The sequence below is a fragment of the Pogoniulus pusillus genome, chromosome 23 (assembly GCF_015220805.1).
Source record: "Pogoniulus pusillus isolate bPogPus1 chromosome 23, bPogPus1.pri, whole genome shotgun sequence".
Taxonomy (NCBI): Eukaryota; Metazoa; Chordata; class Aves; order Piciformes; family Lybiidae; genus Pogoniulus; species Pogoniulus pusillus.
Window position 1 is genome coordinate 7,001,012 of NC_087286.1, and position 27,820 is coordinate 7,028,831.

The 27,820-nt window shown below is 51.0% G+C and overlaps 1 protein-coding gene across 2 annotated transcripts in view; it reads right to left on the reverse strand.

Annotated features, from left to right (window-relative positions):
* SETD2 (SET domain containing 2, histone lysine methyltransferase) overlaps positions 1-27,820 on the reverse strand; it is a 65,667-nt gene that overhangs the window by 30,895 nt on the left and 6,952 nt on the right. For both annotated transcript variants that reach the window (XM_064162422.1, XM_064162424.1), the window contains exons 2-9: positions 18,465-18,480; positions 10,041-14,641; positions 8,483-8,614; positions 7,472-7,600; positions 6,112-6,235; positions 3,936-4,013; positions 3,561-3,658; positions 1,240-1,366 (exon numbers count right to left, since the gene is read on the reverse strand). In XM_064162422.1, the coding sequence (XP_064018492.1) occupies positions 1,240-1,366; positions 3,561-3,658; positions 3,936-4,013; positions 6,112-6,235; positions 7,472-7,600; positions 8,483-8,614; positions 10,041-14,641; positions 18,465-18,480 (5,305 nt within the window). The remainder of the gene's footprint in view (positions 1-1,239; positions 1,367-3,560; positions 3,659-3,935; positions 4,014-6,111; positions 6,236-7,471; positions 7,601-8,482; positions 8,615-10,040; positions 14,642-18,464; positions 18,481-27,820) is intronic.

Genomic DNA, 27,820 nt, shown 5'->3' on the forward strand with positions numbered 1-27,820 from the left:
TTGGAGATGTAGTTCCTCCCAAAAAAAGCAAGGAACACATCTGATCCATTGGGATAGAGGTTTCTATCTTCAAGGACAGCACAATTCCATCCCATAGGAAGCCAAGACCTTCTAGTCTGCACCCAGGAAAAACTCCGGTTTGGCTTCTTTGCTCAGGCTTCCTCTCACAGTTTCCTACATCTACCATGTGAAGTCATCCCTGCAGTACAGTGTGGGGAGCAGAGAACCACTGGAGGAAGATGGCACACATGGAATGCTATAAAAAGCACCTAAAGTCAAATGTTCATCCAAATCCATCTGCAAACACAACTGCAACTGAACAAGAAGAGCCTGAGGGAGCTGGGACTCTTTAGTTTGAGGAAGAGGAGACTGAGAGGTGACCTCATTTGTGTCAGGCTCTTCTCCATGATGCCCATTGACAGGACAAGGGGCAATGGGTGGAAGTTGAGGCACAGGAAGTTCCATGGAAGCAGGAGGAAAACTTTTTCACCATGAGGGTGACAGAACCCTGGAACAGGCTGCCTAGGGGCAGGGTTGGAGGCTCCCTCTTTGGAGATATTCAAGACCTGCCTGGATGAGTTTCTGTGTGATCTGCTCTAGGTGATCCTGCTCTGGCAGGGGGGTTGGACTGGATGAGCTTTGGAGGTCCCTTCCAGCCCCTGACATTCTGTGATTCTGTGAAGTCAGCACAAATACCACACGTGTTGGTACAAGTCTCTCCTGGATGCACCTTGCAATTCTGAGCTTCCAGTTTCATAGACAAACATCTGCCCCCCTCACCTCAGCCATCAGATTTCAGGTGATGTCCTGAATGGTGGAATTGGCATTGTCCTTCTTCCACCCACGTTTACAGACCATGGAGCAGAACACAAGTTTGTAAAACCATGCAGAGTTTTAGTTGCCTGATGACTAGAGATACACAAGTCCTTCTCTGGTGGGACTTTGAGCTAAATAATCCAGAGGGTGGATTATTAATAACCTTTCCAGAAAACAGGAATCACAGATTGAACCCAAGAACACAAACACTGAGGGGCCTTGAGAAACCAAATGATACAAACGGAAACTCCTGAACCTTGAGGGCATCACAAGCCAGCAACCACAAAAAGACGACTAAGGAGGTGACCCAAAGGCTCAGGTTGAGAGGATCAAGCTCAGAGTCAGTCCTTGGTTGCTGCTGCTGTTAGAAAGGAATTAAAAGCAGGCCTCTGAAGCAAGCTTGTAAAGCAGAAGTGAGCTCACCGAATCCTTCTTGCGGGAGCGCTCCTTCTTCATCTTGCCTCCGGCCGCTCGGATGCTGACCCTGTTCTCTCCTCCCAGGTAACCCCGGCAGTTGGCTGAGCCACAGAAACATTTCTGAGCCTCTTTGCTGTGGTGAGAAGAAGCAAAAACAACAGTTTCACAACAGATCACTTCCATTCACAGACAGTTGTTCTGCCCTGCTCTGCAGTCCAGCCTCAGAAGAAAGGGACAGGAGGTTCCCTGCACGGTAAGGCCGTGCAAAACTCAAACATGTTGGCACTTCTTAGGTAGTTCCCTTGAGGCCTCAGCTGGAAAGCAAAGTCTGCTTCACTTCCAGGCTCTTTAGAATAGCAAAGAATCAACCAGGTTTGAAGAGACCTCCAAGCTCATCCAAATCCAACCTAGCATCCAGCCTTATCCAATCAACCAGCCCCTAAGAGCCTCATCCAGGCTTTGCTTGAACACCTCCAGGCATGGTGACTCCACCACCTCCCTGGGCAGGGCAGTCAAGACCCAGAAATTAAAACCTCTTGGGAGACCTTCTGGTGGTCCTTCAGGATTTGAAAGGGCCAATCAGAAATCTGGGGCCAGACTTTTGAGCCTGTTTTGATAGGACAAGGGGTGATGGTTTGAACTGAAGGAGGGAGATTTGGACTGGAGAGAAGGAAGAAAGTTTTGTACTATAAGGGTGGCGAGACCCTGTCTCAGGTTTCCCAGAGAGGTAGGAGATGTTCCATCCCTGGAATCGTTGCAGGTCAGGTTGTTTGGGGCTCTGAGCAACTTGCTCTAGCTGCAGATGTCCCTGATGACTGCAAGGGGTTGAACTGGATGAGCCAGGGAGAAGGAAAAAAACTCTTCACTGTGAGGGTGGTGAGACCCTGGCTCAGGTTGCTCAGAGAGGTGGGAGATTCCCCATCCCCTGGAACCATTCCAGGTCAGGATGTTTGGGGCTCTGAGCAACCTGCTCTGGTTAAGGCAGGCTAGGGGCAGAGTGGCTGGAAACTGCCCAGTGGAGAAGGACGTGGGGCAGGGGTTGGTGACAGTGGCTGGAGATGAGCCAGCCTGTGCCCATGGGCCAACAGCACCATGGCTTGGATCAGCCAAAGTGTGGACAGCAGGACTAGGGCAGGGATTGTTCCCCCTGTACTGGGCACACCTTGAATTCTGGGGCCAGTTTTGGGCCACTCATTCCAGGAAGGGCATTGAGGGGGTGGAGTTGGTCCAGAGAAGGGCAACAAACCTGGTGAAAGGTCTAGAAAACAGGAGGCTCTCTCCAACTCCCTGAAAGGAGGTTGGAAGCAGGTGGGGGTTGGTCTCCTCTCCCAAGGAACAACTGACAGCACAAGAGGAAATGGCCTCAAGTTGCCCCAGGGAAAGTTTAGGTTGGACATGAGGAAGAACTTCCCTTGGTCACAAATCATTGCATAACACAACTGTGAATTCATTTCTGGTTCTCCTGCACACAGAAAGTATTGCATAAGGCAGATCCAGAAGGACAAAGAAGAGATGGGTTGGGTAAAAGGCTGGACTTGATCTTAGAGGTCTTTTCCAGCTTCAAATGATCTTAAAACCAACTGTTTTCCTATGAAAAACTAGGAATTAGAAAATGGATCTGCAATCAATCATCTGATAATTACAAGCTGCTTCAAGCTTGTCAGATGCTATTCTGTGGCCATCACATTAAAGAGAGTGAAAATACTTCGGCATCCACCTGGCCAAGCAGTAAAGGAAGAATTATTAGGCTTGTATTTAGAGCAGGGAGACAAATCCCAGGCTGGATCCTGCACACCTGCAGTCCTGGAGCAGGCCAGGAAGTGGGAAAGTGCTCACAGAAGGGTTTTTACAGCTCTGCAAGTACCTGCAAAGTCATAAACTGGGGGTGGGTGGGGAAGGAGGAGCATTATTGGAGGGTACTGCAGCGTCTGGAGCTTGGGTAATTAATAATTAGACAGAGGAAAGAAAGAGAGTCAAGATAATGATCTGGGAAGTTTCCACTGGGGAGAGATGGAACAAAGAGGCAATAAAGCAACAGTGGGAAAGGGACATGAAACCAAGGGGAGATTCCTCTGCCAGTCTCCTGCATTAGACATGGAGGGAACTTTATGCAGGCAGCTTTTAGAGTCAAATTCCAGCTCACTGATTATGACTCTGTTAGAATCACAGAATTGTTTGGGTCCAACCCATCAAGTCCAACCACCAACTAAACCACATCCCCAGGTGCCATGTGCACACATTGCTTTGTTTCACTCGTTTCAGAGCAGGGTTTTCTCTGCACCCACATTCCCAAGCCTCCCCTTCCAGCAGCCTGAGCCATAACCTACCCATATCTCTGGAACTGGTAATCAAAGGTCAGCTCCGAGCCCGACGGGACGAGTTTGGTGGTGAAAAATCCAACTCTGAGCTGCCCATTGACAGTCCACTAAAGCAAAGAAACAAGCAAGGGACAATGATTAGCACAAAGAGCCAGGCCTGGCTCTGGTTTGGCTCTGAATTCCCAGGACTAACTCTCCAAACAGCACCACTGATGAATTTGTGTTGTCTTGGCAGAACTTGCCCATTTCAAAGGGGCCTGTTTCCACCTCACTGAGTTATCAAAACAAGCAAGAAAACCCAAAGCCAAGACAGAAAGGAGAAAGGCTCTGGACTCTGAGCCTGTTAGGTGACAAGGCAGTGGGAGTGAGGAGGCACCAGTTTACCTTTTGTGTCTCACAGTTGGGTTCACAGCTGTGGTTCATAAACCTTGAGCAGTTTCCTTTCTGGGTGGCATCAATGATCTGTAAAGAAAAGAAGCACCAGGCACAGTGAAAAGACCTCAATCCTTCTGCAGCAGGTCAGAGACATGCAGCAGCAGAGCTCCAAGAGCCATGTGCTGGGACACAACCCAGGTCACCATCCCCTTCCTGCTCAGCTATCAGAAAAGAATCAGCAGACACAGCAGAAAGACCTCACTGCCTCTGCAGGTCAGAGACATGAAGCAATAGAGCTCCAAGAGCCATGTGCTGGGACACAGCCCAAGTCATCACCTTCTTCCTCCTCAGCTATCAGACAAGGTGGAAAGACCTCAACCCCCCTGCACCAGGTCAAAAACTTCATAGAATGGTTTGGGTTGGAAGAGACCTTAAAGACCATCCAGTCCAAGCCCCCTGCACTGAGCAGAGACATTCTCCACTAGATCAGATTGCTCAGAGCCTTGTCAAGCCTGACCCTGAGTATCTCCAGGGATGAGGCCTCAACTACCTCCCTGGGCAACCTCTTCTAGTGTTCTGTCACCCTCATGGTGCAGAACTTGCTCCTAACATCCAATCTCTTCTCTAATTCAAACCATTGCTCCTTGTCCTATCACTGCAGGCCTTTGGAACCAGTCCCTCTGCAGCCTTCTTGTAGCCCCCTTCAGGTACTGGAAGGCTGCTCTAAGGTCTCTCCAGAGTCTTCTCTTCTCCTTGCTGAACAACCCCAGTTCCTTCAGCCTGTCCTGGTAAGAGAGGTGCTCCTCTTGATCATTTTTGTGTCCCTCCCCTGGACTTGAAGCAGCAGATCTCCAAACACAACCCAAGTCATCACCCCTTTCCTTTTTAGCTGGTTTACTGTAGAGCTACTCAGCCCTACAAAGTCCTGCCAGCAGAGACAAGCACAGTGTGACATGAAATTCCTGCTTCTACTTTGTTCTCATCAAGGCAGGGTCCATCACTGTGCTGTGGCACAGCTCCACCACCCCAAAGAGCTGAAGCAAAGATGAATAATTAAGAACTTCTGCTCTATAAATATTTTGAGGGTAGTTATTCAGCATGCAGAGGGGCTCCACAAGTGTCCCAATTTAAGGGAAGAAAGGAAATGTGGTTTATTGGCCTGTCATCTGGACTGGTTTAGTTGGGTGTTCAAGAAGGTTGGGTTGGGCTTGCAGCATCTCCTCATGCTGAGATAAGGATGGGATTTCTCTTCCACAAAGCTTTGTGTAGAATCCTTTTCCTTGGGAGGACAACTTCTCCTCTCTGAGGACACTGGGATGGAGTTAAGCTCCCAGAGCTCTGCAAAACCAAACCAGCCAAAGTTTCCTTTCTTACAGGCACCAGTACAGGTTGGGGGTGCCCTGCTGGAAAGCAGTTCCATGGAGAAAGATCTTGGAGTGCTGGTGGGCAGCAAGTTCTGCACAGGGCAGCAATGTGCCCTTGTGGCCAAGAGGGCCAAAGGCATCCTGGAGTGCATCAGGAAGTGTGGCCAGCAGGGCTAGGCAGGTTCTTCTCCCCCTCTACTCTGCCCTGGTGAGTCCACACCTGCGATACTGTGTCCACTTTTGGGCTCCCCAGTTCAGGAGAGAGTCCAGCAGAGAGCCACGAGGATTACTGGGGGGTTTGAGCATCTCCCCTGTGGAAAGAGACTGAGAGCCCTGGGGCTGCTTAGCCTGGGCAAGAGAAGGCTGAGAGGAGATCTGAGCAGTGTGTACAGATGTCTGAGGGGTGGTGCCAAGTGCCTGGGGTCAATCTCTTCTGGGTGGTCAGCAGCAATCAGCCAAGGAGCAGCAGCTACAAACTGCAACATGGAAGGTTTCAGCTCAACATAAGGAGAGACTTCTTTACAGTGAGGGTGACAGAGCCCTGGAGCAGGCTGCCCAGAGAGGTTGTGGAGTCTCTGTCTCTGGAGACTTTCCAAACCCAGCTGGATGCATTCCTTTGTGAACTACCCTGGGTGATGCTGCCTTGGCAGGGAAGTTGGATTGGATGATCTCTGGAGGTCCCTTCTAACCTCTAAAGTTTTGTGATTCTTCAGGAAACTATTTCTGGTAAACTCAGGGCATTGCTTAGTGAGTTCAGAGAGTCAACACTGTGTGTATATGCAGGGCTAAGCTCAGCCAACCTCCTCCAATCCCAAACTCACCTCATCATTCTTCAGGGCCATGAAATAATAGTGGATGTTCTTGTTGCGGGCATATTCCTTCACACGAGCTTTGAACTCTTTGTGGTCTAGAACTTCTCCACAGTACTCCAAGACAAAAGTGTTGCTGCAAGAGAGAAATAAAACCCCTCATCGTTCTAATGTCCCTGCTCTCTGCAGGGGAGTTGGACTAGATGACCTTAGGAGGTTTCTTCCAACCCAAACCATTTTGTGATTCTGAGAAGCTGTAAGCAAGAAGCACCAAAGAACAGAAAATGACCAATGCAAAGATGTGATCTCTGAAGACCACCCAAAGCCTGGGCATCCTGGGGGTGTAGCTGTGATTATGAAGTCTTCATCCCAGGCAATTCTGACTAATCTATTCAGTTCTGAGTCGATACAACACAGCAAAAAGCCCAGACAAGAGGATAAAGCTGCCCTTGGAGCAGGGTTTAGTGTGTGAAATAAAGCCTTGTGGGCAGGGTGGAGAGGACATGAGAAGGTGCTGGTGGCTTCCCTCAGTTGGAATAGAAAGTGTCTTGTTGGGGTGGTGATGAACTGAGGGATCAATAAATTGTCCCTTTTAATCCCAGGAAAGGTGAGGTAAACCAGAGATGGAAGAGGACAATGACTTTCCCCCACACTCGGACGCACACCTCATGGGTTGTGCCCTGCAGCACAGGCAGGCTTTAAAGCCTCCAGCCTGCACCATCACACAGCTTCCTTCATCACAGAATCCCAAAATTCAGCACAGCAGGGGTTGGAAGGGACCTCTGAACATCATCCAGTCCAATCCCCCTGCTAAAGCAGAGCATCCCCAGCAGCTCGTCCAGCACCACAACACCCAGAGGGTTTCAGAATCTCTCCAACCATGGAGACTCCACAACCTCTCTGGGCAGCCTGGGACAGGGCTCCAGCACCCTCACAACGAAGAAGTTTCTCCTCCTGGTTCCCCCTACAGAGGTTGTGCCCACTGCCCCTTGTCCTGGCACTAGGCACCACTCTGAGTCTGGCCCCATTCTCTTGCCCTGCCGTGCTCCCTTTTTTGGCTGAGCACCAAGAAAATCCCCTCTCAGGCTGCTCTTCTCCAAGTTAGACACAAGAGAAGCAGGAGGAGGAGAAGGGAACAAGGAGGAGAATCCAAAGAGAAAAACCAAAGCAGAAGATCCAAAATGCCCTCAGTGGACAACAGGCATCCTGATAACCAAGAGAGACACCTGCCAGAGGCCCAGGCCAGCACAGAAAACTGGAAGAACCCAGATCTGCTCCCACCAGTGGCAGGTAAGACAACAGAGGCAACTGTTTCTCTCTTTGGGAGGGAGCCAAAGAGCATGGGGAGGCCACTTGGAGAGCAAAGGCTTACGATGGCAGGTCCTTGGCAGCTCTCAGCCCCCAGCCTTTCTTCTCTGTCAGGATCACCTCGACGTCCGCGTGCTGCTTCTTCTGGAAGCGCCTGTTGGAGCAGTAGTCACCATTTGGGCACCTGGAAGAACTGAGGGAAGGGAAACGGTGGAGAAATCAATTCCCAGCAGGATAAAAGAAAGGGCTGTGACGAGGAAGAGGGCCCAAGGAGCCGTCCTCGATTCAGAGCTGAACCTTCCAACGTGCTCTGCTATAAAAAGCATCAGCAGCTGATGCCAAGATGCAAATGCAGAGGATTTATTGGGGAATGCTGCTGCAGTTCAATGTCACACAATCAAACTGGGATCAACTGGTTTCTTCTGCTCTCCTTTTCATGGCTCCTCTCTCCAAGATCTTCACTTCTCTACATCTATCAGGCTATGAAATCAAAGCCAAAGGGCAGAGAACTGGAGGGAATTCCTCTGCTCCCACCCCAGCTGGTGACAACCCTCGTGGTAAGGGATGAATCACACCCATCAAGAGCCCTGTCCCCTGCCTCTTGCTCACGTGGAGCAGCAGCTCCTTCATCTCCCAGTCTCTTCCAGGAGGAAAAGTGAGACAACAGCCACAGTATGGTGAGGCTTTGGGGAGAGAAGAGAAGCAAAAGGAGACACAAGAGGTAACGAGGATTGCAAACAGAGCTGCAACTGCATTGCTGTCTCTACCATACTTATGACAGACCAAAGTTAAAGCTGAGGAGCAGAAGACCCCAGGTTGAGCAGCCTCTCCTTCTCCTCCTCATCCACCTCCCTTCTCTTCCTTCTCCAGTAAAACACATCTGAAGGTTTTAACAGGGGGCTGCACAGCTCTGCTGTCCTCCAGAAGGCTGCTCTGAAGTTCTCCCCCCAGCAGCCAGTGAAGATCAAATCACTCCTTACCACCACCCCGGGCGGTCTGGATTATCTTAGGGGCTGCCAAGCCATCTGAAGGACAAGAGCAGCCAGCTGTGTGGAGGTGCTGAAATGCTACCTACCACTCTATCATGAGCAGGCGATTGAGACAGTCTTCTCCACAAGCAACCTCCCCCTGAGCTCGCTCTTCTTTGGAGAGAGGAGGACACTCGCACAGCATTCGCTTAATGTCCCGGTGGGATTTGTTCTTCTTCCTGGGGAAAACACAGCAACACAGGTCAGGCAGCAGCTGCCTGGAGAAAGGACCCCCCACTCCTGGTGACAGTGGAAGAGATTCATGTGTGCTCTTGGAACTGGACCACCTTTGGACAACTACAGGGCAGAGGGGTAAGCAAGGACACTGGCTTTGGTTTGAGCAGGAGGTGACGACTTTCTGACCACAAAGGATGACTTCCCACAGACATCCCAGGATATTTAACTGTGCTCCCTTCTCCTCAAAGTCCACATTCCAATTTGGCTTTCAGTGCAGGTCCATGCATGCACCTACAGAGGAAGAACTGAAATTCCTTTGATTTGTTGTACTCAAACCTACACCTGGCCAAGGGGACTCTGCAAGAATGAGAAGGTAAAAATCATGGGATTGTTTAGGATAGAGAAAACCTAGGAGATCATGGAGTCCCACCAGGAACCCAGCATTGCCAGGGAATCACCAAACCATGACCCTCAGCACAACATCTACACAGCTCTGAAATCCCTCCAGGAATGGGGACTCCATCACTGCCCTGGGCAGCCTGGGCCGGCCCTGACCACCTTCAAGAAGAAGAAATTGTTCCTCGTGTCCAACCCCTGGGGCAACTTGAGGCCATTTCCTGCCTATTGTCCTGTCACTTGTTCCTTGGGAGAAGAGTCCAACTCTCACCTGGCTCCAGCCTCCTTTCAGGGAGCTGCAGAGAGCCTCAAGGTCTTCCATTAGCCTCCTTTTCCCCAGGCTCAACAACCCCAGGTCTCTCAGCTGCTCCTCACTACACTTTTGGTCATCCTCTATCCATATATTCCCATTGTTCAGCTCTGATCACCAGGGCCTGTCTGGGCCAAATGAGGGTTTTCGTGTCAAGAGATGAGACCCAGGGAGGGGTTGAAGACTTGCCCAGCATTACCTCCTCTTTGGCAGCTCTGCAAGAGGTAGGGAATGTGACATCCCTTCCCTCCAATATAAGCTCTCACAGAACCAAATGCAAGTTAGGCTGAAAGCTGGGTCCACTGACAAGAGATGGTTCCTGGGACACCTTAGAGCAGCCTTTCAGTACCTGAAAGTGCTACAAAAAAGCTGGGAAGGGACTGTTCACAAGAGTTTGTAGTGATAGGATGAGGGGGAATGGATTGGAGCTGGAAGAGGGGAAATTTAGACTGGAGATGAGGAATTCTTTACAGTAAGGGTGGGGAAACACTCCAACAGGTTGCCCAGATAGGTCATGGATGCAGCCTCCCTGGAGGTGTTCACTCACGGCCAGACTGGACAAGGCCTTGAGCAACTTGGTCTGGTAGGAGGTGCCCCTGCCCACAACAGGGAGGGTTGGAACTGGATGACCTTTAAGGTCCCTTCCAAGCCACACCATTCTGTGACTGTATGAAAATCCCAAACGCCTCCAAGGAAGGAAAGCAGGGTACAAAGTGCAGTACCTTTCCGTCAGGTAGACGTTCTCCTCAATCAGGTCAAAGTAACAGGGCATCTTCCCTTGCTTGGCAAACTCCTTCCAGCGCTGGGGGTCCCTGAAGTCATCCATGATGCACAAGTGACCAACCATGGAGGAGTCCTGTGGTGGCAACTCCACTTGTTCCCCCTCTACTTTCAAAACCTTCTTCTTCTCCCTCGAGTCCACATCACTCTCGGAGTCACTCTCCAGCTCAGGACGCCTTTTTTTTGGTGGACCTCGTTCCTTCACATCATTTTTGTCCAAAACCTTCACCTCTTCCTTTTTCTCCCCACCAGGCACTGGCTCCTTGGTGGAGTTGCTGCTGATCTCGTGTGCCTGCACCGAGCCCTCCTCTTTCTGCTCAGGCACCTGGCACTTAGTGGAGGGGCTGGGAAAATGAGGCTTGCACTCATCATCCCACTGGTCATCCACCTCATACTCCTCATGATCTTCTGTTAGAGAATCCGGTACCTGTCCTTGCACTCGTTCGTAGCTGACAGCAGAAGGCCTGCTCCCTGCTCTCGTGTCCCAGTAGCCATTGCCTTGCCAGTAGCCCTGGGAAGCACCACAGTTTTCAGAACCTGGCTGGTAAACGTAGCCTGAGTAGACCCCAAAGCTGCTGTCTGGCTGCTGGTAGGTGCTGCTGGGCTTCTCCGTCTGGTTCAAGTCCCAGCTCACAGCACTCGCTTCCTCTGCCGCTTGAAACCCATCCAGCCTGGAGAAGTCTCCATGGCCAGACTGGTTAAGGGCACCATTCCCTTGCCTGCTGTCTGGCTTGGAAGAGCTCATCTGGTGCCAGGATTTCTCAGTGCTTTCCAAACTCTCTGGTAGACAAAAGGGCTGCTCAGCTGGTCTGCCAGCAGCCAGCAGCTCCTTCAGTGGGATCCTCTCATCCGGGGTGGGTTTGTCATGGGAGTCAGCCGTCAGGTCTGCCTGGCTCGTGCTGTCAACACCATCGCTCTGAGGCTGGCATGGATCTGGCCGCAGCTCCTCTGTCTCTTTCCTGCTAAGCTCGGTAGAAGTTGCTGGGCTCTTCTCCATCCCTCTAGGAGAACATCTGCTCTCTGCTTGTGGCCCATTTTTACTAGCCAGGTTCTCTGCCCTCTCCTCATAGTAGGGTCTGCTGGGCTCGGGTCGTTCATCATCCCAGTGGTCAGAGAAGCGCCTGTTGCCCTGGCTGCCCCGCGAGGAGCCAGGGCTGCTCTCCTCCAGCACAATGGTCGAGTTCTTTGGGACCACCACAACGGATTGCAGCCGTTTCCGGGGTGTACCATCGTCAGAATCCGAGTCCTCCGTGTCGCTGTCATCACTGCCCCCATCACTGTTGCTCTCCCCAGTGTCAGAGTAATCGTCACGGCTAGGGGGGACAAATTCCGCCGCGTTGCCGCTGCTGTCGCACGTTGGGGCTTGAGTCAGCACCTCCGTTTCTTCTGCAGTGACGACGACGTTGCAAGAAGGAAGCAAGGCATCTGGAAAAGCTGAAGCCACCAAGGGCTCACCTCCTTCATCCTTCTCGGCCAACACATCAGGACATGGAATTCCCACATCACCTGGCCCGACTCCCTCAGTGGGAGCTGCACTTTCCTCCACGACCTCTCTGCTGCGGAGCTCCAGCGGCACTTCTGAATAGTAGGAATGTTCATCTTTGAACGATGGTTTGACTTCTGCTGAACCAAGGCCTACGTGTTGAGCATCCACCTCGAGCACCTCTTTGGCTTCTGAATGCTGCACCAGCTCCTGGCCTCCATCCGGTGGTGGCACATCCCACTTGGAAGAGACACGCTCCTGCGTTGCGGGACACTCTGACTGGAGGCTCAGGGAAGAGTCATCTTGAGACAGATCCTGGCTTGAGCTCTCCACTGGCAGGCTCACTTCATGGCCAGGATGATCACACTCATCATCACAGGCAGAATTTGAGTGGTGATCCTCCACGCCCTCATAGTTGCATGTGACAGTTTGTGGCTCGACCTGCACGTCCAGAAACGCTTCAGATGTCACCCTGCAATCTGCTGGTTCCGCCTCAATTTCAACTTCTGAGTGACCCAAAGCAGGGGTGGCATCGTCCACAAGGTAGCACAAATCTGGTTCTTTGGTTCTGTCACAGGGAGTCACCTCATCAGCCAGCTGCTGCTCTATGGTTTCAGCATCATCTACATTCACGATGGGCAAAGGGGTGGCTTCCTCTTGCGGCTGTGGGACAGGAGGCTCTGCTTGACCAAAGCACTCACTGGACTGGACCTGGGAATCATCCAGCTCTTGCTCTTGAGACACAAAGGTGCTCTCAAACCCATTGGATGGCAACGGATACAATGGATCTGTCGTGATGACAGGCGACACTTCGGACCCACACAGGCTATCAGTGACATCTTCAGGTTTGGAGGCACTGGAAGATGCCAAACCATCAGCACTATCCTCCAGAGAGCCATTTAAAGCTGACTCCATGGGAAAAGACATTCTCAACTGCTCGTGTTCTACCTTCAGGAAAGCTTCTTGCTCCTTGTCACTATCCTGGCCTTGGCTTGCTGTAGGTTCCTCAGGTTCTGAGCTAGCAAAACCTGCCTGGGACTCATCTACCTTGTGAGACGTGGGCAAATCATCTGAGTGGGTCAAGGGGGAAAGCGACTTCTTGGTGCTGGCTGCCCTGATCTCGGTGCTTTTTAGACAGGAGGTCTCTAAATCTAGAGAATTAGACTGCTGCTTGATCTCCTCGATCGATTCTGTACAACAGAAAGAACTCTTAAATTTATCAGGCTTTGGTGTGGGGGTCTTGGAAGGGGTGGATCTGTAGCGGGAGGAATTCACATTACTGTCGGGCTTAGGATGGGAGGTCCCCTTTCGATAGCCTGGCTCGGCAAGGGGAGAGCACCTTTTGGTTACTTCACTTTCGGAAGTCCTTTTGGAATCTCTATCTGCTTTTGAAGAAGACCTTCCCCTCCTCTCCATGTCGCTGTGAGATGACTCCACTTTGCTGTCCCTGTCTGACTTGGAGTAAGAATGCCTGGAGTCTCTGTAGGACGAGGAGGAGTGGGACGACGTACGCCTCGAGTCACTGGATCTGGAATGTGTCCTCCTGTACTCATCCTCCGAGTCTGAGCTCTCCTGGGCCCTGCTGTCAGCATAGGAATGGGAGTACCTGGACCTGTCTCTGTCCCTGTCTCTGTCTCTATCCCTGTCCCTGTCTCTGTCTCTCTCTCTGTCCCTGTCTCTGTCTCTCTCTCTGTCCCTGTCTCTGTCTCTCTCTCTGTCCCTGTCCCTGTCTCTGTCCCTGTCTCTGTCCCTGTCCCTATCCCTGTCCCTGTCTCTGTCTCTGTCCCTGTCCCTGTCTCTGTCCCTGTCCCTATCCCTATCCCTGTCCCTATATGGGGAGCTCCGGTGGTAGTGGCGGTCGGACTCATAGTAATGCGAGCGCTCCGATCGCGAGTAGGAAGAGCTGGTCCGGGAGCTCCAATCGGAGCGGGAGCGGGAATGGGAGCGGCTGCGTCTCCTCTCCCTGTCCGAGCGGGAGCGGGAGGATGAGTAGTGCGAATCCCTGTCAGACTTGGAGTAGCTCGAGTACTTCTCATCCCTGTCCGACCTGGAGCGCGAGGAGGACTTCCCCCCCTCGTCACTTCTGCGGGACGCGGAGCCTCGTCTGGGATCTCTCTCTTTTTCCATACTGGGTATCTTCAGCTCATGCGAGCGCTGGCTGGAAGAGGTCCTCACCGAGTCTTCATCAGACTCGGAGCCCACCAGCGTGCCATCGGACTGGGAGAACTTCCTCTTGGAGTCCTGCCTCTGGGAGCAGGGTGGAACACCCTTGGAGCCGTCAGAAACCTCATCCTCTTTCCCAATATGGGAATCTTCCTTCTGCGGAGTGATTTCCGTCTGCTCAGGCACAGGCTGGGTCACATGTTCCTCTGAACAGTGCGAAACAGTGTCCTGCTTGACGTCCAGCTCCGAAGCCTCCTCAGACACCACCACATGGCACGGCTCCTTCAAAGCAGGGACTTCAGCTTCCGCTGGTGGCGACAGCAACAACGTTGACGTCAGCGTTACCGGCAGCTGTGGCAAGCTTGCGGCGACAGGAACTGGCGTCAGCGCTGCCGGTGACGCCATGGGTGGAGGGGGAGGCGGTGGCAGAGGTGGCGTTGAGGGAGAGTCTGTGGCCAACGCTGCTGGCTCCGTCACGGGCGCCATGGGCGCTGGCAGCAGCGTCGCAGCTGGCGGCGGTTTCGCCGTGACGTTCAACAAATGCTTTTTGAAATGGATCTTTCCTAATTCTACCTTGGGTTTTGGAGGTGAAGACTCCTCAGCTGCACCCATGGCATCCCCCAGCAGGTCCATCTTATTTTTGGGGTTAAAGTCAGTCTGAAGGGGTGCTGCCGGCGAGCTGGGGGTTTCATTTTGCTTCTCGTTGCCGAGAGCGGTCAGGAATCGGTTCGGTAAGGTTTTCTTGGTTAAGCTAAAGCTGAAAGAGACCTTTTGTCTTCCCTGCTCCTCAAGGTTAACCTTGGTTTTGGTGCCTTTGGGCAAAAAGCGACTGGAAGCAACGCCTTTGAAGACAGGGCCTTTGACGAAGCCAGCTTTGGGCACGGTCTCGGGCTTGCCCTGCCAAAGAAAAAGAAGATGCAATTAGAGGAATTGTTGCCTGGGGAGGTTGTGGCTGCTCCCTCAATTGGAGGTGTTCAAGGCCAGGTTGGATGAGGCCTTGAGCAACCTGGGCTAGTGGAAGTTGTTCCTGCCCATGGCAGGGGGTTTGAATGATCTCCAAGGTCCCTTCCAACTCAAACCAGCCCACGATGTCTGAGGGACCTGGAATTGTTGAGCCTGGAGACGAGAAGGCAGAGGGGATATCTTGTGGCTCCTTCCACCTTCCTTTCAGGAAGCTGGAGACAGGTGGGGGTTGGTCTCTTCTCTCAAGGAACAAGAGACAAGACAAGAGGAAACAGCCTCAGCGTGCTTCAAGGTAGGTTTAGGTTGGACATGAGGAAGAAATTCTTGTTTGAAACTACTGTCAAGGCCTGCCCCAGGCTGCCCAGGGCAGTGGTGTTGTCCTGATTCCTGAAGGGATTCCCAAGCCATACAGCTGTAGTGTATGGTTTAGTAGTGACCTGGCAATGCTGGGTTAACAGTCAGATTCCATGAGCTTAAAGGTCTCCTCCAACCCAAACCATTCTGTGACTGCATGAGAAGGACGTTCTGGTCAATGGCCTTGAACCCTACGAATCCACCTTGCATTGGTGTCATTACACTTGGAGTGAAAAGCTCCAACAGAGGTAGTTGGAGCAGCATCAAAACCCCCCAGAGCTGGGTTTTACTCCCATAACTGCTGCATGAACACATCCCCTGGTGCAGCAGCAGCAGCAGCTATGCCCTGCTATGAACTGTGACATGCTTTGTTATCCTTTAACTTGGAGAACAATACAGAGTGGCTCAGGCTGAAGTAAATCATTAAAGAAGATGTTGGTGGAATGCAATGGACCCCCCCTTAGTTTGCAGCCTTGGCCATCACAGCTCCAAAAATAGCCTCCTTTTTGATGAGGCTGTATTTTAATTGTGCAAGTCAGGTCACAGCCTCCACATGGCTACTCAACCCAGCACCATGCACACATTTGGCCTAAAGCAGTAGATGCTTGGGGCAAAAAAGGCTCCAAACCCAACAAGAACATTTCTAGATGGATGTTCTATGGGTGCCATTTCATGGAGGCTTTCAAACATTATAAGTGCACTCAACCAGTGACCTTGCTTCAAAGTACATGGCCACAGGCTTGCCCAGCTCTGAAACACAGAATCCCAGCATGGTGGAGGGTGGAAGGGACCTCTGAAGATCATCCAGTCCAACCCCTCTGCTAAAGCAGGGGCACCCACAGCAGCTTGCCCAGCAACACAAAGGCCAGGTGACTCTGGAATCTCTCCACACAAGACGACTCCATAACCTCCCTGGGCAGCCTGGGACAGGGCTCCAGCACCTTCAGCCACATTCCTCTCTCCACGACTGTCTCACAACCATATCCAGAAAGCCAGGCTGAAAATACCATCCCTGTTTCCCAAAGAATCCCCACACCAGGAGTCATTCCAAGACTCACAGCTAAGTGTCTATGAACTAGTTCATGGAAAAACAAAGGACAAAATCAAGTGTCCATTCTCTTTGGCAGGAGTTTCTTCATGTCTGAACCCTGCAGAGACCACTCTCCCATAGGATGTTTGGCTCAGCTTCCTGAAGAACAAGAAAACCTCATTTTGGGAGGTTTCTGGGTCAATTATTCTCCCTACATGACCAGAACTCACACATTTCTACTCCAAACAGTTACTGTGTCCAGCTCTGGAGTCCCCAGTACAAGAAAGATATCAAACTGCTGGAGAGGGTCCAGAGGCCATGAAGATGATTAGAGGGCTGAAGCATCTCTCTCCTGTGAGGCTGAGTTGTTCAGCCTGGAGAAGAAAAGGCTCCAGGGAGAACATCTGGTGGCCTTCCAGTACCTGAAGTGGGCTACAGGAGAGCTGGGGAGGGACTTCTTTTAAGGGCCTATGGTGACAGAACAAGGGGCAGTGCAGTGGTTTGAAACTAGTTCAGGGTAGGTTTAGGTTGGACATTAAGAAGTTCTTTACTTTGAGGGTGGTGAGACACTGGAATGGGTTGCCTGGAGAAGTTACAGACACCTCATCCCTGGAAGTGTTTAAGCTCAGGCTGGATGAGGCTTTGAGCAACCTGTTCTAGTGCGAGGTGTCCTTGCCCATGGCATAGGGGGTGGAACTGATGATCTTTAAGGGTCTCTTCCAACTGAAGCCATTCTATGATCTATAAATAAGAGAGCAGGTTCCTATCTTCAGCCATGCCCTCAAGTCTAATAATCACCACAAGCCTGAATCCAAAGCCTCATCAGGGCTTGGCTTCACCTTTCCTATCAGCCATCTGTTGAAAATAAGATCTTTCCTCAAAGACAGCAAATCTAAGAGTAGGCTTCCTTGCCACAGCTGTGGGGAAAGGATTTTACCTTCAGTTATGGAAACTGTGTTGATGTTTGGATCAAAATCTTTCCAACCCCAGGATGTGAAATCTGAGCTCACACACGGAACAATCAGGTTTGGAAACATCCAACACAGCACCTGAAGGCAAAAAACAAGGAGCTGCCAAGCTTCCATTCCTCCCCTTTTCATCACCTATTCAGCAGATGTTAGATTTCAGAACCCTTTCAGGGATTTAGTTTTTGCCTTAAATAACAACAAGTTTAACAAATCATGACTTAAGCTTCAAACATCCTCCACAGGCAGCTTTTGAAATGTAATAGGTAGCAATTACTGAGGAAAGCTTTCCAGCAGAGGAGTTTTCTATCTTTTGGTGGTTTAGAGAAAGGGAACATCCCCCAAAACGTAGCTGTGGGTGTTCTGCAGTCAGAAAAAGGTGACAGGAGCTCACTCTGTGCATGGAGATTTATGATTACTGCTGCTCCTGCAGCTCTCAACTTGTTGGGAACACAAGGAGGACACACAGGATGCTCACCAGTCCTGTCAGAGCAGATACAGCCCTACACAGTTGTGGGTCCTACCAGTATCATAGAATTGGTTTGATTGGAAATCTCTCTAAGACCATCAAGTTCAACCATTGACTTAATACCACCATGGATAATTAAACCATGTCCCAAAGTGCCATTTTTAATGCCTCCAGGAATGATGGCCACACCACCTCTTTGGGTAACCTATCCCAACACAATCCAGGTGGCTGGCAGGAGCCTCGTGGTTTAAAGATGGACTTGAGGATCTCAAAAATCTCCTCCAACTAAGAGGATTCTGTGATTCTATGACTCTACATCACCAAAACTGATCACCAGCAGCTGTTCCTATGGGAGACTTTTATCAGCCATTCCTGTTTCTACAAGTTTTCTCCTCCCCCCCACTTAAATTTGAGTCACACACAGCAAAATTAAGTATTTTTTACAGATTAATCATAGAATCGTGAAATGGTTTGGGTTGGAAGGGACCTTTAAAGGTCCTGCAGTCAGCAGACACATCTGCAGCTAAAGTAGATTCACTCAGAGCCCAAACCAACCTGATCTGGAATAGTTCTGGAATGTGGCATCTTTCAGCTCTCTGAGCAACCTGGGCAAGGGTCTCACCACCCTCAGTGTCAAAAATGTCTCAGAGAATCCTTCTGATGGTGCAGAAAGCAGTATCCACCTAAACTGAATGATTCAAGGCCACCATCATGCTCTGCTATCCCATTTCCATGTGCAGATGGCAGGAGCGGTACTGGATGTGCTTCCCTGCTCTCCAGGACTTAACCACTGAGATAGAGGCACCCCAAGAACACACCAGTTTGCTTTCATTGGACCCTCATTTGCTGTCAACTCCAGAAATCTACAGGTCAGACCACTCAGGTGGGGCTAAGACCTATCTGAGGAGCTTTGTGAAGGAAGGAACCAGTTTTACTCACCTCATTTTCTTCTTCTCTATTGCAGCCCAGCCGAGAACACATGCAAAAGAAAAGAGAAGAAAAAGGTGTAAATATCAGGAAGAACCAAAGCCCACAACATCAGAACTCTGGAACACCAAGAGGATAGACACAGGCACACAGCGAGGGCAATGCCAGCCCCACAAACAATCCCACTGCCACACTTGTCCCTGCTAACAGCACCCAACGCTCAAGCAGTCAGGCCAAGTACCTCTGCAGGGGAGTGTGGCAGAGTTTTGAAGCTCAAGAACTTCCAACACTGAAATTTCAGCATGGATTTGGCCAAAGCAAACCTTTCCTGAGCAAGCAATGGGTTGGTGGTGTCTTCTGAGGGGCTGCAAAGCAACCAGAACCTTATTTCAACAGACCCTGAAGGGATATGTAGATAAATAAAGTCTCCAAACTGAGCTGGAAAGACTTGAAGTTGCCTTTCTTTCCACTCCAGTATTTTCCTGAGCAGCCTAGGAGCAGTGAGAAGTATCTGATCTCTCTCAGAAGATACTTATGAAGGCCTCACAGCTATGGATCTTCAGCTCTAGCTATTAGCCATCACACTTAAGACTTGTATAATCAGCACTTTGCTAGCTGTTCACTCATTTGGAGCATAACCTTGATCCCCACCCAACCACCCAATTCTGAGCCAACAGTAAAGCCCAACTTCTCTGCTTCCTCAAGCTCTTCACTCCAATACCACAATCAAGTTTCTCCTGTGAAAAGTAAGGAACAAGGATGTAACTACTGATGACTCCTCCCTCATCACCTGAGGGAATCTCAGCAAGTTTCTCAGCCCTGAAAGGAAAACTACAGATGAAAGAAGTTCAGAGGTGACAAATACACCTTCACTGAGGTGGCACCAGCTCATCTATCCATGCTGTTGTGTCCTTCACTCAATGCCCCAAACCATCCTTCCATGCTCTAACCTTTATCACAGGATCCCAGCATGGTGGGGTTGGAAGGGACCTCTGGAGATCATCCAGTCCAACTGCCCTGCTAAAGCAGGGGCACCCACAGCAGCTTGCCCAGCATCACAGTGACATAGGGGGGTTTGGAGTCTCTCCACACAAGGAGACTCCACTTCTCTGGGCAGCCTGGGACATGGCTCCAGCACCCTCACAACAAAGAAGTTTCTCTTCCTGGGTTCCAGTTCGTGCCCACTGCCCCTTCTGCTGTCCCTGGGCAGTCTCCTTGTATGGAGATTCAAATCCCCCCCAGCCATTGTGATGCTGGGCAAGCTACTGTGGGTGTCCTGCTTCAGCAGGGGCATTGGACTGGATGATCTCCAGGTCTCTTCCAACCCCACCACTCTGATTAAAGTGGTACTTTAAGAGAAAACACGTCAGCATGAAGCAGATGTGACATGCCTGCTAATGTCCCACCATGCCACGACAGCTTAACCTCAATCCAGAAGGGAGCAGCCTAAGGTTCTGGATCCCACCTCCATTCCCAGCCTCCCTCTTCGCCCCAGATCCAAACAATAAAAATAGATTTCCCAGATTAGTGAGCGTGTTGCTGCTCCCTCCAAACCCCCCTGCCAAATTCCACCCACGCCACGTCTGGAGTTACATAAAATCCCCATGTCCCGAGGCTCAGCAAGGAGCTGGCACCAGCAGACCAGAGTGTAGATGAACTCCCCACGTCCCGAGGCTCAGCAAGGAGCTGGCACCAGCAGACCAGAGTGTAGATGAACTGGGATTCATCCCAACATACATCACACCGCTTTTCCAGCAGGATTCCAGAGGTTTGGAGTGATCTTAATTTGTTTCCCTCCAGCTGCAGGTATTGAAGAGTGATTTTAATTGGCACTGCAAGTGAGCAGTGTGGGGCTCATTTCTGTGAGTGCCAAGAGAAAGGGGTTGATAAAAGGCAGACTAAAACTGAAAGTGAAGCTGAAAATGCAAGCTAGGAGCAGGTGTGGATCTGGTGGAGGGTAGGAGAGCCCTGCAGAGGGACCTGGCCAGGCTGGATGGGTGGGCAGAGGCCAACAGGATGAGATCGAACAAAGCCAAGTGCAGGGTTCTGCACTTTGGCCACAACAACCCCAAGCAGCACTACAGGCTGGGGACAGAGTGGCTGAGAGCAGCCAGGCAGAGAGGGCCCTGGGGGTGCTGGTAGAGAGTAGCTGAAGAGGAGGCAGCAGTGCCCAGGTGGCCAGCAGAGCCAATGGCATCCTGGGCTGGCTCAGGAGCAGTGTGGCCAGCAGGACAAGGGAGGTTATTCTGCCCCTGGGCTCAGCACTGCTCAGGCCACACCTTGAGTGCTGTGTCCAGTTCTGGGCTCCTCAATTCAAGAGAGATGTTGCAGTACTGGAAGGTGTCCACAGGAGGGCGACAAAGCTATGAGGGGCCTGGAGCACAGCCCTGAGAGGAGAGGCTGAGGGAGCTGGGGGTGTGCAGCCTGCAGCAGAGGAGGCTCAGGGCAGAGCTCATTGCTGTCTGCAACTACCTGAAGGGAGGCTGGAGCCAGGTGGGGTTGGGCTCTTCTGTCAGGCAACCAGCAACAGAAGAAGAGGACACAGTCTCAAGTTGTGCCAGGGCAGGTCTAGGCTGGACTTTAGGAGGAAGTTGTTGGCAGAGAGAGTGATTGGCACTGGAATGGGCTGCCCAGGGAGGTGGTGGAGTCGCCGTCCCTGGAAGTGTTGAAGCCAAGGCTGGCTGAGGCACTTAGTGCCATGGTCTAGTTGACTGGATAGGTCTGGGTGATAAATGAGACTGGATAAGCTTGGAGGTCTCTTCAAGCCTGGTTGATTCTATGATTCCATGATTCTGCCTACAAACAAGTGAGGCATAAAAACCCCAAGCAGGGAATTTGCAGCATCTTCTGCTGCTACAGCAGCCCAAAATTTCATATTTCAAGGCAAAGAGCTCAGGCTGCTCCTAAAATAAAACCATCCTGGTGATCTAAAGCTGGCAGGGGTGGCTGACACCCCTCAGGCTGTGCGGCCATTCAGCCACACCTGGTCAAGCAAGGTTCTACTCCACTTCTACTCTGTCCTGTTCAAGCTACATCTGGTCTACTGAATCCAGTTCTGGGCTCCCCAGATCAAGAGAGACAGGGAACTACTGGAGAGATTTCAATAGAGGCTACAAAGCTGCTGAGGGGGCTGGAGCATCTCTGTGAGGAGGAAAGACTGAGAGCCTTGGGGCTGTTGAGCCTGGAGAAGAGCAGACCCAGAGGGAATCTTCTCAGTGCTCAGCAAGAGATAAAGGACCTGTGGGGAGCAAGAGGCTGGGGCCAGACTCTTGTCAGCGGTGCCCAGGGACAGGACAAGGGGCAGTGGACACAAACTGGAACCCAGGAGGTTCCACCTGAACAGGAGGAGAAACTTCTTTATTGTGAGGGTGCTGCAGCCCTGTCCCAGGCTGCCCAGAGAGGTTGTGGAGTCTGCTTGTGTAGACAGATTTCAACCCACCCTGGCACTGTGCTGCTGGGCAAGCTGCTGTGGGTGCCCCTAATTTACCAGGGGGGTTGGACTGGATGATTTCCAGAGGTCCCTTCCAACTCCCACCACGCCGAGATTCCCAAAGATCTGATTAACTGATGACAAGGATTGGTTGGGTGATAACAAAACGTGTTCCCAAATCACTCCTAAAATGGATTGGGACTTCAAAAACCATCCAGCTCCAAATCCCCTGTCAGGGACACCTCCTCCTAGAGCAGGCTGCAAGAGGACGCAGGACTGCACCCAGCAGCAAGGAAACCAAATCCCCACACAGCACAGAGGAGTTTGTAGCTGCAGGAAAGGCTTTGCTAAGGCTGTGGCCACACATTGCCACCCCAAACCTTCCTGGTGACAGGTTCTCAGCTTTCCTGCATGTGGAAACATCTCAGGTGTGTCACAGCTGTGTGGATAAAACCCTCCGGTCGTATTTGCATTCGGAGCTTGAGCAGCTCCAGCTTTTCCTAGCTGCTTAAACAGCCTGATGTGAATGAGCCTTCTGGTGCCTTCCCTCCTTTTGAAGGAGTAATCCCCACCCAACCCTGAACCAGAGGTGGGCTTTGCTTATGCTAAATCAGCCACCAAAACCTCAACAGCCCTCAGGCTAACTGACAAACCCTGGTCTGCATGAAGACAAAACTTGATGAGCTTCACCTCCCCAATGTCCTCTTTTCATTCCTTTATTTCATTTCTTCTTAAGAGAGGAAAATCTGGAAGCCTGAAGCTCTTCTTATCTGAACATCAGCAGGACTAACAGCCCCACCAGCCTACAAAGGCCCATCGGGAGCAGGCATGCAGCCCATCTTGATGGGGTATTGTGTAGGCATTAGCATAGCTCCATCTGAAAGCCTGACCTGCCTTTCTTTCGGAGGAAAGCAATCAAAATGCAAAAGCTCAGCAGTGAGTTAAAGGAAATCCCAACCTCCAGTCTGCTTAGCTCAGGCCAGGTTAGCCAGAAATGTCTTCCCAGCTTGGGGATGCAGATGGGATCTACAGCTGCTTCACCAACACCTAACCTTCATCCACAACGCCAAGGATAAGCAAAGCAGAAAGAAACACAACAAATTAACAGCTCGGGTGGAAATGTGAAGTTTCAGTAAGATCCTAAAGCCCAAAAGGTAGCACCTGGGCAGGTTTCACCACTGCCTGGCTGGTGATGGGGGGCTGCTCCTCTGGGATCTGCCACCACAGATCAGAGAATCCTGGGTGGGAAGGGACCTTTCAGGCCCATCCAGTCCAAACCCCTGCAGTCAGCAGGGACATTTGCAGCTAGAGCAGGTCGTTCAGAGCCCCAAATAACCTGACCCTGAGTGGTTTCAGCGATGGAGCATCTCTCACCTCTCTGGGCTACCCGGGCCACAGTCTCACCATTCTCTCACTGAATAATTCTTCCTTCTCTCCATTCTTCATCTCCCTCTTTCAGTTCAAGTCATCACCCCTTGTCCTGTCAAAACAGGCCTTGCTCAAAAGCCTATCCCCAGCTCTCTAAACGGCCCCTTGAAGCACTGAAAGGCCACCAGAAGGTCTCTGTGGAACCTTCTCCTCTCCAGGCTGAACAAACCCAACTCTCTCAGCCTGGCCTCACAGCAGAGGGCTTCCAGTCCTCCTAGTATTTACAGATGATGATGTCCACTCTCTGCTGTTTGTTCAGCTCCTGCCACTCTCCAAAGGCAAGGATTTGGTAACACAACCTTCAGGTCCTAACGTGGAGATAAAAACCAAGGACAAAAGACCAAACTCCAACCTGGTGCTAAACTGCTGCAGAATCTTTTTCCACAGAGCATTGTGCTTTAAATATCCAAATGTGCTCCCAAAAATACTGCAGCAGAATTGGATCTTGTACAATCAGGAGGAAAAAAATGCAGGGAAGTTAATGGACAATCCTGCTCCTTCCCTCCCCAGAAAATGAATCCATGGAGAGAGGAAAGGCTAAAGCACAATCAAGAGTGGGGGGCGGGGGAGGAAACACATCACTATCAATCTTATTTAAACAGAAACTTGAAGCCAAGCCAAGCTCTCCAAAAATGAGGTCAAGGGAGCTGGAAATGTCTACCTGTTCCCACAGCACACCCCCTAGGTCCAGCTCTGCCATTCCCTGCTTGCCCTACACCAGCATTTGCTGGTTTGTGTAACAGTTGCACCAGCTTAGGAGCAGGAGGTGAGAAAAGATTTCTCCTGTGCTGAAATGTGAAAACAAAAGCAAAGGACTGAACCTGCCAGGGAAGAGCAGAGAGGACTGAACCTGCCAGGGAAGAGCAGAGAGGACTGAACCTGCCAGGGAAGAGCAGAGAGGACTGAACCTGCCAGGGAAGAGCAGAGAGGACTGAACCTGCCAGGGAAGAGCAAGGAGGATTGAAGCTGCCAGGGAAGAGCAAGGAGGACTGAAGCTGCCAGGGAAGAGCAAGGGGGACTGAAGCTGCCAGGAAAACAAGGAGCTGGATATACTGAAAATAAGGATTTCTTGGTTTATTTAGGAAAATAGGGAATTAGGAATGACATCCTGGACAGCTCTGAGTATGTCCAAAAGGGATTTTTCCTTAGATTATGGGTTCTTAGTGTATGAAGTTACCTGTAAATGCTCTCCTCCTAACATCTCCCCCTGAAATGTAGCCTATAAATCTTAATATTCATAAGTTTCAAGGCTGGAAGAAGAAGCTCAACTGCTGTAGCTTCCACTTCAGGCTAGCCTGGAGTCCTGTTTCTCATCAGGTTGGAAGAAAACAGATTCAAGAGGCATTACAACAGAATATGGAGACCTTGCAGTGTTATAAATTCTCACTGTGAGCATTTACACTCCTTTCTCTGCAGCTGGGGGACATAAAAGGGAGGAAAAACATAATGGCACAAGCTAAAGGGGTTGGGGTTTGCCAGCTGGCAAGACTGGAGAAAAGACTTCAACCCCAGCTCTGAATTAAACCCTGAGTCTGGTAGAGCCATCTGCAGACCTTTCCTGGGGGAAGTCCACCTGAGAATGACCAAACTCTGCAGAGAAAGAGAAGAAATAAAGGTGTGTGTGGGGGGGAAATGACTACTTCTGAAAGCAATTTGCTTTTGCTGCTGCTCCTCTCACAAATCAGAGTGAGCCAGAGGAAAAGAGGCGCTCGAAAATGCACAAGTTGAGGGGTTTTGTAGCCAGGACATCATTTACTAATTCTTTTGTTATCTCTGCGTTAATGATAGCAGTGATTTAGAGAAGCTGAGAGCTTCTGCTTCAGGAAAAGAAGGCCTGGTTTAAGAAGAAAACAGTTTCCAGGAGTCTTCTGTTCCACTAAATGCACCCCAAGCCCCTGCTCCTTGCCCAAAACTGCTCAGGGAATTCCCAGACTCCACACCACGCACACAGCTCCTGCTCTCCCCTCTTCTGCTCAGTGCCAGGGAAAATCTAAAGAAGGAACCAAGTTTGATATTGTGACACTGATCAACATGAGCAATGCTGTTCCCATGGCAGCTGGGAGGGGAAGGATGAGGATGGAGGGGGACACACAGACTTCTTTTCTCCCTCCTCCTCCCAGAGCAGGGAAGGATTTCAGCAGCAGCATCCTCCCGACCAACAAAACTTAGATGGGGTCATTTTCCAGGTTATCTCTGCCTTTGGGGTGATCAGGAACAAAAGGAAACGTTTCACACCTACCAAGTGCTCTTCAACCCCCATTTTCCCTCCCTGAGGCAATTAACTCCCAAAACCATGAGGCATCCCTCAGTGTCCCTCCAGCTAGGACTGTTTTCCCTGGGGAAGGATGAGATGGGATCCACCCCAAAACCACCACTAAAACCTTCCCAAACAGCACTAAAAACCCAAAACCCACCACTAAAACCGCCCCGAAAAACTCACTTTAACCCCCCCTCCCCATAAAAAAAGCATTAAAGACCCAAAACTCACCATTAACCCCCCCAAAAAAACACATTAACCTCCCTCTCCAGAATACATTAACACTCCTCAAAACTGCCATTACCCCACCCAAAAAAACACTATTAAAACAAAAAAAAAATCCACCATTAAACTCCCCAAAAATCAACCACTAAAACTCTCCCCAAAAATCCACCATTAAACTCCCCAAAAATCAACCACTAAACCCCCTCCAAAAATCCACCACTAAAAGCCCCCCAAAATCCACCAAACCACCACAAGCCACCACCAACACCCCTAAAGTCCACCACTAAACCCCCTCCAAAAGTTCATCACTAAACCCCTCCCAAAATCTACCACTAAAAGCCCCCCAAAATCCACCAAACCATCACAAGCCACCACTAACACCCTAAAATCACCACTAAACCTCCAATAAACCACCATTAACCACCCAAACACCGCAACAGGTTTACAAAGCAGGGCAGAAGCAGCCAACAAAACAAGGTCACCACCTCGCTAACCATCTCCACCACCTCCCTGAACTTCAGGAGGCTGAAACCAAAGCCTTCCTCCAGCTACCGAGATCAGGCTTAAAGCTCAGGGTCAGTTGGGAGCTCTACAAGAGCCTGACAAAGTCACCACGTTGGTTATGTCCATTTCCATCCCGCTTTTAATCTGCCTCCTTCCTCTCACATCTATTTATTTCCAGGTTCTTCAGGTCATGGACGTTTTAAAGCACCTACAAACGGCAAGACCTTGATGGTGGCTTGAACAGAAACCTCATCGTGGTACAGCCACACAACAAAACACTTCTCTTACCACACAAAACCGGTTTCAAGACTAAGCTTGGATTTAGGGCCAGCATCCTTGCTACCCTCACTGCTAAGCCATGGCTCGCAGGCACCACACCTCTATGGCTCTGAAACCTCTCTAGGGATGGGGATTCAATCACCTCTCTGGGCACTGCTTGAGAACCACTTCAGTGAAGAAGCTTCTTCTAAAATCCGACCTAAACCTCCCCTGGAGCAATTTGAGGCCATTTCCTCTCATCCCATCACTTGTTACTAGGGAGAAGAGACCAACCCCCACCTGGCTCCAAGCCCCTCACAGAGAGTTGCAGCAAGCAGGAAGGTCTCCCCCCTCAGCCTCCCTTTCTCCAGACTGAGCAACCAGAGATGCCTTAGCTGTTCCTCACCACCAGATCTGCTCTCCTCAAGACTTAGAGCAAGCTGAGGAAGGAAAAGGCGACAACCCAAACGCCAACCTCTGTGAAAGTCTCTCTCTAGCAGCAGGGACGGTCAGGTTTGGTTCCATGGCCGCATCCCAGCGCTTCTGGCCTCACAGGGGAAAAGGAATCAGTGGAATTGGCAGGATAACCATTTCCCCAGTCTGTCTTTTGCTTCAATCCCACCAGCAGGCCTCGCAGAAATAGCTCAATGTGTGCTGAACCGAACCGCCCCGTGTTCAACGCCGGTGGACACCAAGCAAGCCATTGTGATGTTCGAACTCGGTCCCTACCCCAGCTTACACCACTCCCTCTCTAAAGCATCCTTCCGCAGCCACAGAAGCAACCTGAACGCAGCCTCGACCCTTAACACCGAGCCACAAGCAGGAGAAATCTCTCAGGTCACTTACGCTCATCCCCAGGGCTGAGCAGCGCAGTCCCTCACTCCTGGCAGAGAAGACAGCAGCCGAGGTCGGCCAGGCTCGGAGCTTCCATCTGACCAGAGCATGGGCTCTGGGTACTGAGGAGGGATAAAACCCCACCCTCTGCGAGGGCTGGCCCAAGCTGGGGGAGGACTCACTCCCAAGGCCGCTCATCAGCTCCCAGGTAGCTCCAGGCTACATCTCATCTTCTGGAGTGGCTAAAGACAGGGAGGTTTCCACGCCTCCTTCCCTCCCCTGAGGGATGAGGACCAGACCTCCACCCTCCCGGTGCCCCAGCAGGAAGGAATCATCGTCTCCATGCGTGGGCAAGCAAATTCCCACCCTGACCTTATCAAGGTACCACCTCGCAGGTCAAACGCCCCATCCCGGCACTTTTGTCTCCTAAAG